At 36.3% G+C, this 15,017-nt stretch overlaps 1 protein-coding gene across 3 annotated transcripts in view; it reads right to left on the bottom strand.

Annotated features, from left to right (window-relative positions):
* MAN2A1 (mannosidase alpha class 2A member 1) overlaps window positions 1-15,017 on the bottom strand; it is a 104,802-nt gene that overhangs the window by 88,475 nt on the left and 1,310 nt on the right. The window contains exons 2-3 of one of the 3 annotated variants that reach the window (XM_041468341.1): window positions 12,120-12,149; window positions 2,749-3,009 (exon numbers count right to left, since the gene is read on the bottom strand). In XM_041468341.1, the coding sequence (XP_041324275.1) occupies window positions 2,749-3,009; window positions 12,120-12,149 (291 nt within the window). Of the gene's footprint in view, window positions 1-2,748; window positions 3,010-12,119; window positions 12,150-14,822; window positions 14,972-15,017 lie in introns of those variants that run through there. The other 2 variants (XM_041468343.1, XM_041468342.1) reach the window with 2 other exon arrangements.

The raw sequence follows: 15,017 nt of genomic DNA, 5'->3' as shown, positions 1-15,017 counted from the left end.
CTCATGAAAACATCATAACATCTTAACAGTGAATACTAAACTACTGCTCAGAAGAAATAAAAGCTTATATTGTGTCTCTTCAAACCACCTTTTCAAAGAGTGACTCATGTCTCATTTTCGAAAACAGTAACATTGCTAAGCCTGATGTTAGATGCTTTAGCAGTTGAAATGGACAAGAGGAGGAGACATCTCACTGTATTATTTAAACGACCTAGCAGCTCAGCATGATGGCTATTGAGAATTCCATCTCCTCTGAGCACAAGTGCCAGATAATTCTTGAACTACTAAACTGAAAAAGCATCAGGTCATATCCATATTTAATCCAGTCATCTTCATTTTTGTGTGTTTATTACCTGTCTCTATTATTTATCTTTTGGGGAAAAAGCACACATTAGTCTTTTACCTGACTTAAATTATAGCATTCTCAAGTCAGCTTTATTTTCAGTTTCCAGTTGTTTCAGCTTTCTACCAACTTACAAACAGCAAAAGTAGCAAGTAAACAGTTTCTTGATTTATAATTCCTCCATGAAACAAACATCCTTCAGATGTCCCATATGAGAATCCTTTGGTCTCATGTTGTTAGCAACTTGGTTTTTCTGTTTTATGAAATCACATGCCTTTGAGTAGCAAATCTAGCAATATTTCTCACTGTATCATCACAAGGTTTTTTAATTGATATTTGAATACCTTCTTACAATGGTTTCTCCATTATGGGAGACTATAATCAACTTCCATGATTTATTCAGTGAAGACTATTTTGCCTTCATTCTGTAAAGTGGTTTTTTGTTGTTTTTGGGTTTTTTTTAAATCCAAACACTTAATCTCACCTATATTAGCTCTTACTACTTTCCAGTCCCTCATACATCCACCTGAGACACAAACACGGGAGAAGTAATGTAAAAACATGTGGATTTAAGTTAATGTTTACAAACAGCAGCAATTAATACATGTTTCTTTCAGAAAGTGTTCAGAATAACTATTGAAAATGTGTCAAATAAATTAACTGAGCATGCAGAATACATCAGGGTTGGTAAAGTATTAAACAGTAAAACTGTTTTTAGTTTTACTATTTAGATCAGTGATTTAGATCAGCTTGTTAACATGGTGCTGGAGGAATTCTGCTAAAGTCAAGGTCTTAGATTCCATAACTGAAAAATGCAGTTCAGACTCACAGGATGGGAAACTGTGTACAGAAGCACTATTAAAGTGTCTTAATGATGGCAGTGAATAACCTGCTGAGCAGGGAGTGCAATGCAAAGACATAGAGAACATTAAAGCCCTCCTCCCTGCACAAGGAAGAAAGGAAAACATGAGTAGGGGAACAGTACGTTTGCTTCTTATGTACATGCAAATGTACATAAAAGTAAAGAAAATTATCCAAAAGCAGTGTCACTACAACAGACTCCCACTAGATAGGTAGTAGGTAGTTGGGTGACAGCAGGTGTATATTCTTATATTCTGCATGGGTGAAGCAAAAAACAAAGACCAGTTTTAGAAAACATGTTTTACCTTCCAGTCATAACAGGTTAACATGCCCAAGAATTTAAGACAACATATTTTATCTCAAAATTCATTTACTAAAACTTATTTTTAATGCACATAACAAAGTACATCACCTAACATGGTAACAGATTGTACAATGAATAACCTGTTAATAATCCACTAACTTGAAAGCCAGTAACCACAGCTCCAGATGTTTCACTTCCCTGCACAGAAGTCTTAACACATATCAGACACACAAAGAGGTGTTCAGACATTGCCTTTAAAAAGTCTACTTTCTCTATAAAAGACATTAAGTTAGTGCCTATCCCTGAAGAGTTTAAAAGTATTAAGCACGATACATCAGAGATTACAATTGTTCTAATATGTGTATTTATTGGTCTGAAGTCCACTGTCTTTCTCCTGCAATAGAAATACTTCAAATTCTAAAATGAGAAAGCTGGACTTCAAAATTTAATCTTTGCTTTAGAGTACTATGAATATTTATAATACTCCCACAAGACTCACAAAAACAGTACAGATCACAAACTTCACAGAGTATTCTCAGTGCTCCTGAATCACTCCATTAAAACTGAATATATAAGAGTCCATGAACTCAGAAGCATCACCAGAAAGCAAAATAAATTCAACTTGAAATGTTTGACTTTAAAAACTTCAACCTCCACAGTTTATGCCAAGCAGTCAACATGGTATATGTTCTTCCTTTCTGATCAAAGTGTCTATACAAACTGGAGACACACAGGAAATGCTGAAATACAGAAATGACATTCAAAAGGGAACACAGGACCCACGATTTTTTTGAAATTACTAACTCTTGAACATTGTTTACCTCCCCATCCACCTTCATCTACATACATCCCTAAAAGTAAAATCTATTCAAACCAAGCCTATCCACTATTTCCCGTTTATTTTTCATCGGTTTTAGAAGTCTTTGGGAAACTGAAAGAAACTCTCAAATTGTTTCCAAAGAAATGGTGGGACAATAATCACCATGGCATTTTTTTATTTTTTACAAAAGACTTTTAAGATTTCTCAAATGTTGGCTCTTCATAATCATTACTCAATTTTCAGAGAGCTTTTTATAAAGATATAAAGGAACATTTTCATAACATCTGTTAAACACAGCAGTCACTTCAACAATTCTATTATGTCTTAGTACCAAGATTTTAGCAGCAACTTGACATTTTCAGAATTAAACACATAGTGACAGCTAAAACTTCAGCAGAATTAGAAAGGCATAGTGCTTACCTGTACACCTGAACTGTGACTTCTACTTTTTGAAGCAAACAAACAATCCTCAGAATCAACTGCAAGCAAAACTGAAGCAGAAGGGAACAGCTCAGAAACAGATCTTGGACCGAAGTTTACAGCTTCTGGATTTTTTTGCCCATCCTTTACTGATTCACTCAGATTGATCACAGAATCACGTATGTTTGAAATAATCTCATTATTTTCTGCCAACAGGCGTTCTAAATGATCTATTTTTTCTTGCAATATTGAAAGCTGGCCCTGGGGGAGAGAAAAAAAAAAAAAGTCAAGTTTAATTATTTCTCAGAAAAATTCTTGGGTCTTGACAGACCCTAAAAAAACCCAACAGCAACAAAAAAATTCACAATAGTGTGCGAGCATAGAGAAAATTCAAATATATCTTTACTTTATATTTTACATAAAGACAAACTAATAAGGAATTGATGCAAAACACAGAACTTCCTCTTTTCAGTACAAGAGAAAGTAACAAAAATAACAAGCGAAAAATGTATGATACATTTTTCCTCTGTGAACTTGAATTCACAGCACAAAATTTAGACAGGGATACAAAGATACTCTCTAAAGTCTCACATTGTCAAGTAGCAATAATATCTAATTCAACTTTTTTTACATCTTTCATTTCCAAAAATCTGATATTTTCATTTATCAGAACATAAAAAAGAAAGCGATTTTTTACAAGTCAGTCACATCATGATGGGATTAAGAGGATATTGTAAATATTTCAGATTTTTTGTCCTACACATGTAAAATATAAATACCACTTTTCTGATTTTCAATGAAAGTTGGAGAGAAATTAACACAAGAACTTCATGGGCATAAGAGATCCCTTCACAGCCTGATCACAGGAATAATCTGTATAACTAGGCCATTACAATTGTCAAGAAAATCCTGTAAAAGAGAGATCAAGCTAATGGCACTTTCAGTCAGAAGGTAATCTCCAATTGCCAAACAACAGGATTTTGTAGATATTCTAGAGAGCTCCACAAGAGGAAGGCTGCAGAACAACACCAGTGTGAATTGAAAGAAGTCAACAGATCTTCCAGTGCAACTTGGAAGGAAGAGAGAGATCCTGCAAAGCAATTTAATCACTGTATCTAATCACTGTATTGTTGGGATGCAGGAGGGAGCACAGCCAATCAAGACACCCCAAAATGCTACCACCCTCTCATGTACTAGCCACTCCTTCCAAATTATTTGAGGGATTCTTTTTATCAGGCACAAATGTGCTTGCTTTTACAGAATCAAAAAGACCAGATTATTTAATATGACCTTAGGGATATCTATCATTATTAACAGTAATTTCTTTATTTCCTCAGAATGACTTAAATGTAACAAGAAGTGACAAGAGAACAAAAAGAAAAAAAAAACAGTCACTTTCTATTCTTAAAGTTGAATTCATATCTGAAAATATACAACACATGATTAGATATTTTTACAAGCAGCAGTCATAACCGCAAAACCTGCTTCAGTTTCAGGCATCTACATTTTACCACTACATTCAACACATATACCATTGATTCTGCAGACAGCTACTCTGTGACTTATGATTTTAATGACTTTTTCCCAGCACCACTGGCTTATTTTCTTAGGACTGTAGCATAATATTAGAAACAACATCTATACATGACACTTTTTTCCCTTTCAACAGTAATATACTTGAAATATTTTCCTTTTTCTCTTCAGCAACTGTCATTTGTAAAGGATTAGGTCTCCTTTCTAAATTGAGGTGTACGTTCTTTCAAATCCTCTTGGTTTTGCAAAGTCCTCAGGAATGAAAAAAATAAAAAAAGAAAACCAAACCCTTACCAAGAGTTACCAACCATGTTTTTGGATTCTAAACTGTCATTACTATAATTCTACCTTTATGGAAGTTCTTTGTAACTTTCAGACAATATGTTTTAGTATTTCTTTAACGCTATTAGTTTGTCTCTGTGTTTTATGGGCTGTGTTAAGTGCTGATGCACTGCTTGTTATTTCTGCTTCTTAGATTGATACATCCTGAAAACAGAAACAGGTTTTAAAATGCAACACAGGCAGACAGCTGCTGTTTCCAAAAAAGACAAAAATATATTTTGATGACAGAACCAGATTAAGATAAATGAGATGTAGGAGCAACATCCTAGAATCCCAACAGTTTAAAGATAAATTCTAGAAACTTGTAAAACTGATGAACTGAAAACAAGAAGAAATCAATATGCAGATAACGGAAAGAAAAAAAAAATTAAACAGACTGTAGTCCCATGCCACCTGGTGGCACAAAAGAAACAACTAGACTAAAATCTTTCAAATGCTATGTTAAAGATACTGTGTACACATTTCTATGTAAAATTAGCGTTTTCCCTTGCAATATCTGTAAGGTTTTGAAAGTAAGAAGGGCTTCTCTACATGAAGCCTAATAGCCTATTATGCCACCCAATCTAAAAATAAGATATTTAAAACAATACTTGATAGGAGCTTTTTGGGCTGCCCAACAGAGGCTCTGATCTTTATATTAATAGGAAATTACAGTACAAGTGCCATCCATACAAATCATTCCCAGCTTCATTGCATATGAGTACTGTTCAGAGATATCAAGTGTGTAAGCAGCTAAAGTACTGCTCACACCTATCCCACCACTATCAACATTGTCCTACAACTGTAAAATCAGACAACTGTTTATTTTTTTTTTTCATTCATGTAAGCTGTAGAAGCATTTTACACCTTCTTCCACAAAAAGAGTTTCACATTGTTTAGCAATAGCCTATGAACTACCTGATCAGAGAATACACCACCAATCTGGTTTATATCATCTAGCCAATTATATGGTCTCCAGGAAAACAAACAAACAAAAAAACCATAAAAACCTCATAAGAGAAGGGTTTGATTGATCCTTCCACTGGCATATACTGCCAGTCTCTAGAAGACAGATATAAATGTCCTCCAAATTTGGAGGTCACATTATATTTCATTTATTAAGATTATATTATTGTATTTAAGACATATCTTTCATTTAACTATATGAAAAACCTTGAAAAATCTAAAACAATTCTACCAATTTATTGTTTATTATTTGACAAAATATTTTTCTTTGTAAATCAAGTTCTCTGTCTACAAATAGCCATTTGTTACCAGATGACCTTCAAACATCAACAACTTCATATGTTGCTGCATACACCCAGCAATAATTTGTAAGCTGCAAGATTTCAGCCTACCTAGTCCACTTATTTTCAGAAGTCTGTTAAAGTATGTTACTTTAACTTTGGAGGTAGATCTTCTGTTATTTGGAAAGAAATCCTTACAAAGACCTCCCATTGTGCAGCCTAACAGAAGACACTAATATAGAAAAGTCTGCTTTCTTTTCAGGAGACTGTGAGATACATCATGCCTGTCTTCTAAAGCTTTTAAACATGCTGTGTGCCAGCTCAACTTGAATGCAAAACATGAAATAAAAAAGCTACAGTTAAGAACACGTAACCAAGACCTCATGCAATACCCAAGTTAAAACCCCAGGAAATCAAATTTTTGTGATCATAAAAAAGGTTGGGTTTTTTTTGTTTTTTTGGGGTTTTTTTGTTTGTTTGTTTGGTTGGTATTTTTTTGTTGTTGTGAAATGCCAGATCCATGAGAATTAATTTTAAGAAACAGCAGTGTCTCAGACTAGAAATGGATCCCAGCCTTCATTCAGTATCAAAATAATTCATGTCAGGAATCCATTCTCAAGGTGAAAATTCCACATGGATCCCAGTTATGCAAAAGCTAGGTCTATTTTCATTGCACATTCACCTTTTGTTCTTATTCATTTTAAATAGATAGTGCCTGTTCAATAGTAAAATTATTTTAAAATATGAGCTGAATATGGAAAACACTGCAAACTCTTCAAAACAATGAATTTAACAAATGAAAATATATTTCGTTTCAACATTTTTAAAGCAAGGCAGCTGTCTTCAAATATCAAGGCAAAACAGTACCAAACTGAAGTTACCCTAAAGCTGGTTTATCTTATTAATTGCTAGTAACAGACCTTATCTCACCAGAAAAAAACAGATTAGAAGCATGTTACAAGGACACTAAACAGGTCTAATTAAAAGACAAAACACAGAGATTCTTGCCATTACTAAAACCATATTCCAACAGTATTCTTTTAAATTAAATTTTCAATTTTTCCACACATCCGAGGGTTAGCAGAGAGATTTTTTTTTAAGTTTTTTTAACCTGAATGGAGATGCACCAATTTTACATTAACCAATTCTGTCTGAAATGTTTGGTTCTGCATGGCTTTGTAGAAACTGAATAGCAAAATTTTAGTAGGTACACTAGTCATAAATGTTAGCAGAACTATACCTGACTTCCCAGCATCAAGACTTCTCAGAAAAGCAACCTTGATCCAAGACTTTGAGAAATGCCTAACTGCATCAAAAATTGGAGATACATGAAGTATAGCACAACTGAACAACATTAAAGGATGCTCTGTTAATCTACATGCTTGTTTTAACATAAGGACACTAAAAGTAATGCAGATCGCTTGGTTTACACAACCAGTTAAAAAGTTTGTAATAACTTTGGCATAAGTTTCTTTCTTTCATTTCTCTCTGTCTTTATATATTGGTGAATGTGTAAATAATTTTTCTCTTTTTTTTTAAGCAATAAAACCAATCCTTCTGTTACTTCACAGTATAGGAAGCACTTCTACAAGAAGTGCAAAGTGCCAGTAAATCTACTGAAAGTAGCTACAGCTGCTTTGGTAGGAAAATGTCATCACATGAGCAGCACACCTGTTCACCACCCCTGTGATTAAACAGGGTTGGACTCAACCAACGAAATTTTCTCATGCGAAGGCAACACAGATCCACACACCTTCCTTCCATTTGGAACAAGAAGTGTCCACACCTGTTAGCTGCCCTGAGAAAACTGCCACTCTCACCACACGAATCAGCCACACAAATAGCTCCTTATGCTTCAGTCATTTGGAAGCCCTCAGCAGTTTTCATGCCCCAAATACTCCAGAGCTGTCTGCTTTACCACTGCCCTCAGCTTGTCCTTCTCTGTTTGCTCCTGACACTAGTCTGATTTGCAGCAAGGACTCTAGAAAGGAGCACAGTGACACCCAACACATGGAGGGAAGCCCAGTAGCACAATGAGAGTCCAACATGTTTCATTCTGAGGAAGTAGAGAGTGTTCAGTTTCTCCTATCTAAACACTGTACATTGCACAAAATATGCTAGTTGGAATTTTCATTTCCTGAGTGAATGCACGCTCCTTCTCTAAATACAGTGGCTTTCAACAAACCACTAGTGATCACTTCATCAGGAAAAAGACATCTAGCTCAAATAGTTGAAGAGCAAGTATGACAGGGTCACAGATGAGATCTCATAGAAACAGGCAGGCAGAGGAGAAATCCAGATTAGAGACTTCTGATGTTATGTTAGCTGGAATTTGGTTATTTGCATCCAGACTCAGCCAACAACCACTGAGTGCTGGGTTCAAAACAAGCCAGAACCCATTCCCTTTCTCACCCACATGAAGAAAAAGGAGACCACAAAGTAGCTGCCAGTGTCCTGTATAAGAGGCTCTGGTGTACCAAAGAACTGTGGTGAAGAAAGTGGAGCACCACAATAGACAGAACTCACCAAAGGATGCGTAATTTGAGATGATTGCCTATACACATTCACTACAGTAAGCAGTGAGGAAACAAAGACTCATTTTCATCATAATAGTTGTCTGCACCAGTCTTGTCAGTGACTATATCCAGGTGTATCTCTAGAAATCATGAGCTATCTTTGCCAAAATCTTGATATAGACTCTGATGAGATGCCAGCTTATCAAGATGGTAACACCAGGAGGCATTCTTTGTTCACTATCAGAGCACTATACAGTGAACAGAACACACTAAATTTGCAATTAAACGTTCACCTCCTGCACAGACAAAACAAGCAGGTAAAAGTTAAAAATGTAACCCAATGTACCATCAAAGCTTAATATTTGAGTACACTGTTTTAGCATGTATTCTCTTTGCAAGGCAGGATACAGAACAAAAAACAAGCATACGATGTATCGGTTAAAGGACAAATCAAGGTTTGAAGGCTTTGCTGATCCATGAAGAGGGTTTATATGCATTTGTGACAATGAAAAGAACATAAGAAACCTTGTTAGTAATTTCCTACCTTTAAAGTACTATTCTAAGAAAACTCGCTTTACAGAGGCACTGGAAATCTTCTGAATTAAATAGCTACAAAAGTCTGTTCTCTTAAGAGAACAAAAAAGTTCTGATCCAAAGATGCAACAGCCTGACAAATAGATTTTAAGACGTTGACAGACTTTCATGTTTTGCTTTATCACCAGAGGAAGCAATAACAGAATGTTTAATGTACTATTACACTAGACTTATGTTTCATGCCATTTACAGAGACAAATATAAGGCATATTGTTAGGGACTAGTTTTGACACCATCATCACTGACCTGAAGGCAAGGAAAAAGAGATCCAGAAATTTTCAGTTTAAAGTCAATTAAACTGAAAAATATTCACTACTACTGTTACTGATACATTTTGTGTTCATCTATTGATTCTCCTCCCTACCCTATGCTGAATCTTTATTTAAATAATAGATCTAATATAATATAATATAATATGATAATACTGTCTAGCAGTACAAAAGTGAAGCACAACTTATCTGCCATTAAGAGTAGAAATTTTAATAATGGTTATTTTCATTCAAACAAGACAAAACTTAATGTGTCAGACAAAGAAAAGTTTTAAGTAAGAACAAACTAGAAAACCTCTCTCTGTTAGTTTATACCATTAAGTTAGACAATGACTCTAGGTAGCAGAAGGATGTACTCAATTATAGTTAAGTTACTGTTTCGTAGACTATGTATTCTGTAAAATATATTTTGTTCAACATTTCACACCAGATTTAAAGACTGTAATTGAAGGAGGCTAATAACTTCTGCTTGACTGCTGCTTTGCCAGAACTTTACACAAAATGTGGCAGCAAAAAAAAAAAAAAAAAAAAAAAAAAAAAAAATACACTCTGTGAACATTAGGAAAACAAAGAATTGTTACTGGCCTGTAATTATATACACAAAGGCAGCTGCTTCTCCTTTGCAAAGTACTAGAAACTCAGCAGAAGTAATCCTAGATTTTCATTATTTGCATTCAAGATCATTTCAATGACATACAAAGGTTTTTAGATTGTGAAGTTACTGAGTGTTGTTAATAGGAATTTGTTTTTAAATAACTCAACATGTTTCAAAACCAGAAAAATTGATTCCTTCTGTGGATTTCTTCACTCAGCTCTCAATCTCCTCTGATGTAAAACTCATACAAATGCTAGTAAAAGTCACTGTGCCCATAGTTTTTCAGTGCTCAGAGGTCAAAAAATGAGTACTCCAAAATTATGCACAACCTTAATTACCACTATTCACATTTTAGACAGACAAACATTTCCTGAAGTACCTGACCAGACTGCTTCCAATACTTCTACAAACAGAAGTCCTGTTCGTTGTTGCACAAGGAACAAAGGTCAAAAAGCTCCCAAATGAGCTCATGAAAACACACTAGCTACTAAGGACATGCAACATCAAAACACATGTATTCACACTGCATGTGACTAATTGATTTCAGCTACTTCACTATGGCAAGGCATACAGCAAAGCTGTAGCTGGAAAACGTGTGTAGAGTGTATCTGTGGAGCATGGCACCTACAGCCCAGTGGGGACTCAGGGCTAACTGAAGGAAGAGCTGCCTGACAGTAGGGCAAGGGCTGCTTCAGCAGAACCCTGGAGTAAAGCTCACCACACAGATCAGAGAACTCTAGTGTTTCTGCCATGTATTTTGTCCTAATTTCCTGCCACTACCGCTCTGCCCTATTGTCATTCCTATTTTGGCCAAGTGGTACTACTGTCAAATTATTGGCTAACTCAGATGAAATAACACCCCATACAGGAACAACCACCACTTGTGATATTTATGCTGAAGCATCTGATACATTGTGTAGACACCTTGAAAGCATGAATCCAACAAGAATCTTTAGCAGTACCAATTGCCAGAGCACTTAATGATACGCTGGAAGGATGCAGGAACCCAAAAATAAAAAAATAAAAGAGGCAAAAAAAATAAAAAAGCAAGCCAACTACTTATGGCCACCTGTCTTTGATGCAGTGCAATTGGTGAGTTCATAAAAGCAGTTAACACACATGAGATGAGAGTATGCTTCAAATAATGGTGGCCAAAGAGAGAGGTGAGGAAAAAACACAGATGAGATCTTATTCAAATAACAGCTGTTTAGGAAAAAGAAAATGGTAAGCATGGTAGTGGCTGTATGTTTCTGCTTTGTCTTTTAATAAAGTTCAAAGAAAATAATAGAGACAAAATGAAGCATTCCTTGGTGCTGGTCTATTTACCTACCAGAATCATTGCAGAAAATGTATTTCCAGAAACAACATTTAACATAGTGCAGAGATATTGTCCCATAAAAGTTAAACCAAGCCATGTGAAAAAGTGGTTAGAGGATAAAGCTCAAGTTCAAAGCATTACCTGTCAGATAGTGACAGAGGATGATTCAAAGCGATGCTGTTTTCCCCTTGCTTAGTCATAAAATTCACTAAAAATTAACTTTCATCATAAGACTACATAAAGAGCATATATTTCTGATGCAAGACACTATTACAAACAAACCCTCCACTTTTTTTTTTTTTTTAATTGGACTTTAAGTGTGTGCCATGCATGTTCAGGTGAGACCCTTATTTTGATCTAGAATCAAAATAAACAGTCCACAAGCCATTACATTATTTTTATTCTTTTATATGAGTCCAAAATCCAGAATAGATTAGTACGGGTATATCAGTATACGTTATTCATCTGTATACAATAATACAAGTTCTGTAAGATAAGCTGCTTATGGATGTCTTCTCAGACTTGATTTGAATGTAGTTTTCACTTACCAGTTATCAATTTAGCCTACACATCACTCATACTTGCTGCACAGGCAATGTTATAGGACTAAACACCACTTTGAGACTTCCTGAACTCTGCAGTCACACAAGATTTCTGAGAGACTACCGTATTATTGCTAAGAAAAACAATACACTCAGCTCTTTTTCAACTTAAATTGAATTAATTAATTAAATTAAAAGAATTTTACACAATAATCTGTACAGACAACTGGTACAATAATAACCTAAAAATGCACCTAAGGCCCTCCCTGCACCTTGAGCTAGTCTCTGCACAATGTTGTAATATGGTTCCTTAGCCTTGACACAAGACACTAGGTCTCATCATATTCTGATATGTGTCCTGAGACAGGAGAATCCCAGGGCTAGGAACAGGCTCAGGTAAAGATTGTGATATGGTCATCACCAGAATAATACACACCTGATAAACAGGCAGGATCCACAAAGATACCTGCAGGAATTACAGAGGAGAGGTCAGTAAGCCTTGATCTACATGTAGTATAGGTACTTATTTTTCCCCAAATCAACAGTAACTTCCATTCTATGGCAATATAGAGATCTTCTGCTATTATTATTTAAATGCACCACCAATGATGACAAGGCCATAAATCACTTTAGCTAAAGTTCTATTATAGTTGCCTTGATGCCATCCTAGCATAGATAGGTGTGACAAAAATCCACAGTGAAACTAACTACTGATGCCAGCTTTTTCAACACAAACACCAGAAAAGTGGATTGCTATATCCCAAACCTGACCGTGGGTTCTGTCTTGTACCACAGCAAAAAGCGTTTAAATACTTGGTCAGAGAGAACATAAAGTCATCTGTCTATGGATATTTATTCATCTTGGAAGCTCTTGCCCACAAATTATGTCTGCAAGACGTTTTTGTTTGTGTCCTGAACTCTCAAACTAGTAAGCAAGTTCTGTGAGGACACTCTCTTGACCCCATTGGCCTACACTGAAAAGCCTAGAAGAGGACTGAGTCTGAGGCAAGCTACCTTGAGACCACACAAAGAGAAGACACCTTGCTTTGGAAAAAATGTGGAAATGAAAATGGAGCAGCAGCTCTAATAACATATTTTACTACTGGCACTAGTTATCATGACACTTTAGGTGAATACAGCTCAACAGACACTACCAGCTGAAAAATCCCATCTCTTGTTGTGGTAGAATTCAAACAAAATATCTAGAGAGCAATTATTTGTAAGCTAAACAAGAGACTACTTCCAGTACTTCTACTACTACCCACTTCTCTAAGCTAACTGTAAGCCACGTAGGTCAGAAAGAACAAACTAATCAATGTGCAACTTCCGGGACAGGAAAGGTGATGTGTGCTCTTACAGAGAAACAGCAAAGCATGTTGCCAAATCAGAGAGGTATGAAGAGAATCAAACATCTGAATAACATCTGAGAGAAACAAAAAAATCTTAATTCCTTTTTCTAAGCTAAAAAAATCTGACCTTAGTCATCGGAAAAGAAAATGCATTCTTAAATCAACAGTCTGCTGCCATAGTTTTTTCAACCAAAAATAGCCTGAAGGTTTTACATCTGTGGCTACTTTCACTTAGAGTACTTGAGCTTTGGCAATGCTGCACTGACACAAACAACTTTTTGTCAGCTGAGGTGGTAGTACTAAAGTGTTCCTTTCATATATTTCTAGAGGCTTCTATTCCTCTCTTTATCTTTTGCATTTATTTCAAACTGATGTTATAAAACTCTGAAAGCATTTGCTGGGTGTCAAAGGTTTCTCAGTTGTAACAAAGTGAAACATTTGAATTTCATCTGTAACTTCCTCAAAAGACAAAGCAGTAAGAAAGAAAAAAGGTAACTGTTTTACCCAAAGGAAGGACCAGTGAAAGGCAGAAGTTTTTCCAGTGAGAATCAGAAGCTTCAAAGAAATCTAGGCATGGAAAAGACAAAAAAGAGTAAACACTGACAGACTGTTCTAGAAGATCAAGGGGAGGGAGGAGGATGAAAGGAGAAACGTTTGTCTCTAGCTGACTACACCACCTAGAAGGAATAGGCCTGAAAACAGATCAAGGTACCAAGCCCATGGTCACAAGAGGTAAGACCATGTTACACCTCTGACCAGGATTACACTGCAGGACAAGAACAGACAACTGCAAGACACTGATAATGGAAGACAAAACACATATAATAAATCTTCCTTGTTCACTCAAGTAGTTAAACCCAAAATCCAACACTAAAAATAAAAAACAACACCTATGGATGAGCTTTCCTATTCTATACTTTAGTACATATCTATATTGAACTCAGCTGACTGAATAATGAAACATTAAGTGATTTCCTCACATAAGACACTGCCTATATCTCCAACACACCACTTGTACTTAGCTGTTACAAGAGTGGCATGTGGCATTACCCTCCTGCTGGAGTTACACATTGAACAGACACAGCTGCTGTAGCCAGCCTTGTCTTGCTCCTCTTCCTCTTGTTCTCTTTCTTCCTGCAAAAACTGAAGGCTGACCCCTGAACTGTAGCTTGAAGGAATAAAGGCAGAATAGATCTGCTCACTTTCTTTACATTTAAGTCGAGGTTTTTGTCTTTACTATTAAAAAATTATATCAATTATTACTTTTGCATTGAATGAAACAAGAGTGATTCTAACAGAGAGATAATTGCTACTTTTTAACTAAGTTTTTAGAGTTAATTTATTCACTTGAAGTCTCACTCCAGTACTAAAGTATACTTTCATTCTGTTTAAAATAAAATAAATAATAAAAATAAAAGTACAATAAAAATAAAAGTACAGTGCAAGCATAAATAGGTTATAAATTTGTATTCTATGCTGTGGGGTTTTGCTGGGATTTTTGTCTATAAGAACACACAGCTGTGTATAGCCAGCAGGTTTGTGCCCTTCTGCACAGCAAACCACGTCCTCTCTGAAATTCATGTTTCTTCTCACGGGCAAACATTGCTTATTAGAACATGATCACGACACACAGCTTTTAATCTTCTCTGCCACGCAGCGAACACAGGAAAGTGAAGCACTGAAGAACTGCGTCGTTTAATCATGAGGAGCAGCCGGGTCAGCCAGCTACGGCTCCAAAGCAGGGCTCAGCGGAAAGGAAAGCAGCCACCAACTCATTTCCCTAAATCTACCTGTTGTTGACACGGCTTAAGTCCCGAATTGTCAGCTCTCCCCGTCCTGCCCGCGCACACCCCGCACCACGCTCCGCCACCTGCGGAGCCGCCACAACAGCAGCGCGGCCCCGTCCCATCCCGCCGGGCGAGTCCCGCCAGACCCCGCGCCCGGCTCTGCCCGCTCCCGCCGCAGCCCCGCGCCGGGCCGGCACC

Source organism: Pyrgilauda ruficollis, unplaced genomic scaffold, assembly GCF_017590135.1.
Source record: "Pyrgilauda ruficollis isolate IOZ18807 unplaced genomic scaffold, ASM1759013v1 scaffold218, whole genome shotgun sequence".
NCBI classification, from domain to species: Eukaryota; Metazoa; Chordata; class Aves; order Passeriformes; family Passeridae; genus Pyrgilauda; species Pyrgilauda ruficollis.
The sequence above is the reverse complement of the archived record's forward strand: the minus strand, read 5'-3'. Positions and strand labels throughout refer to the sequence as shown.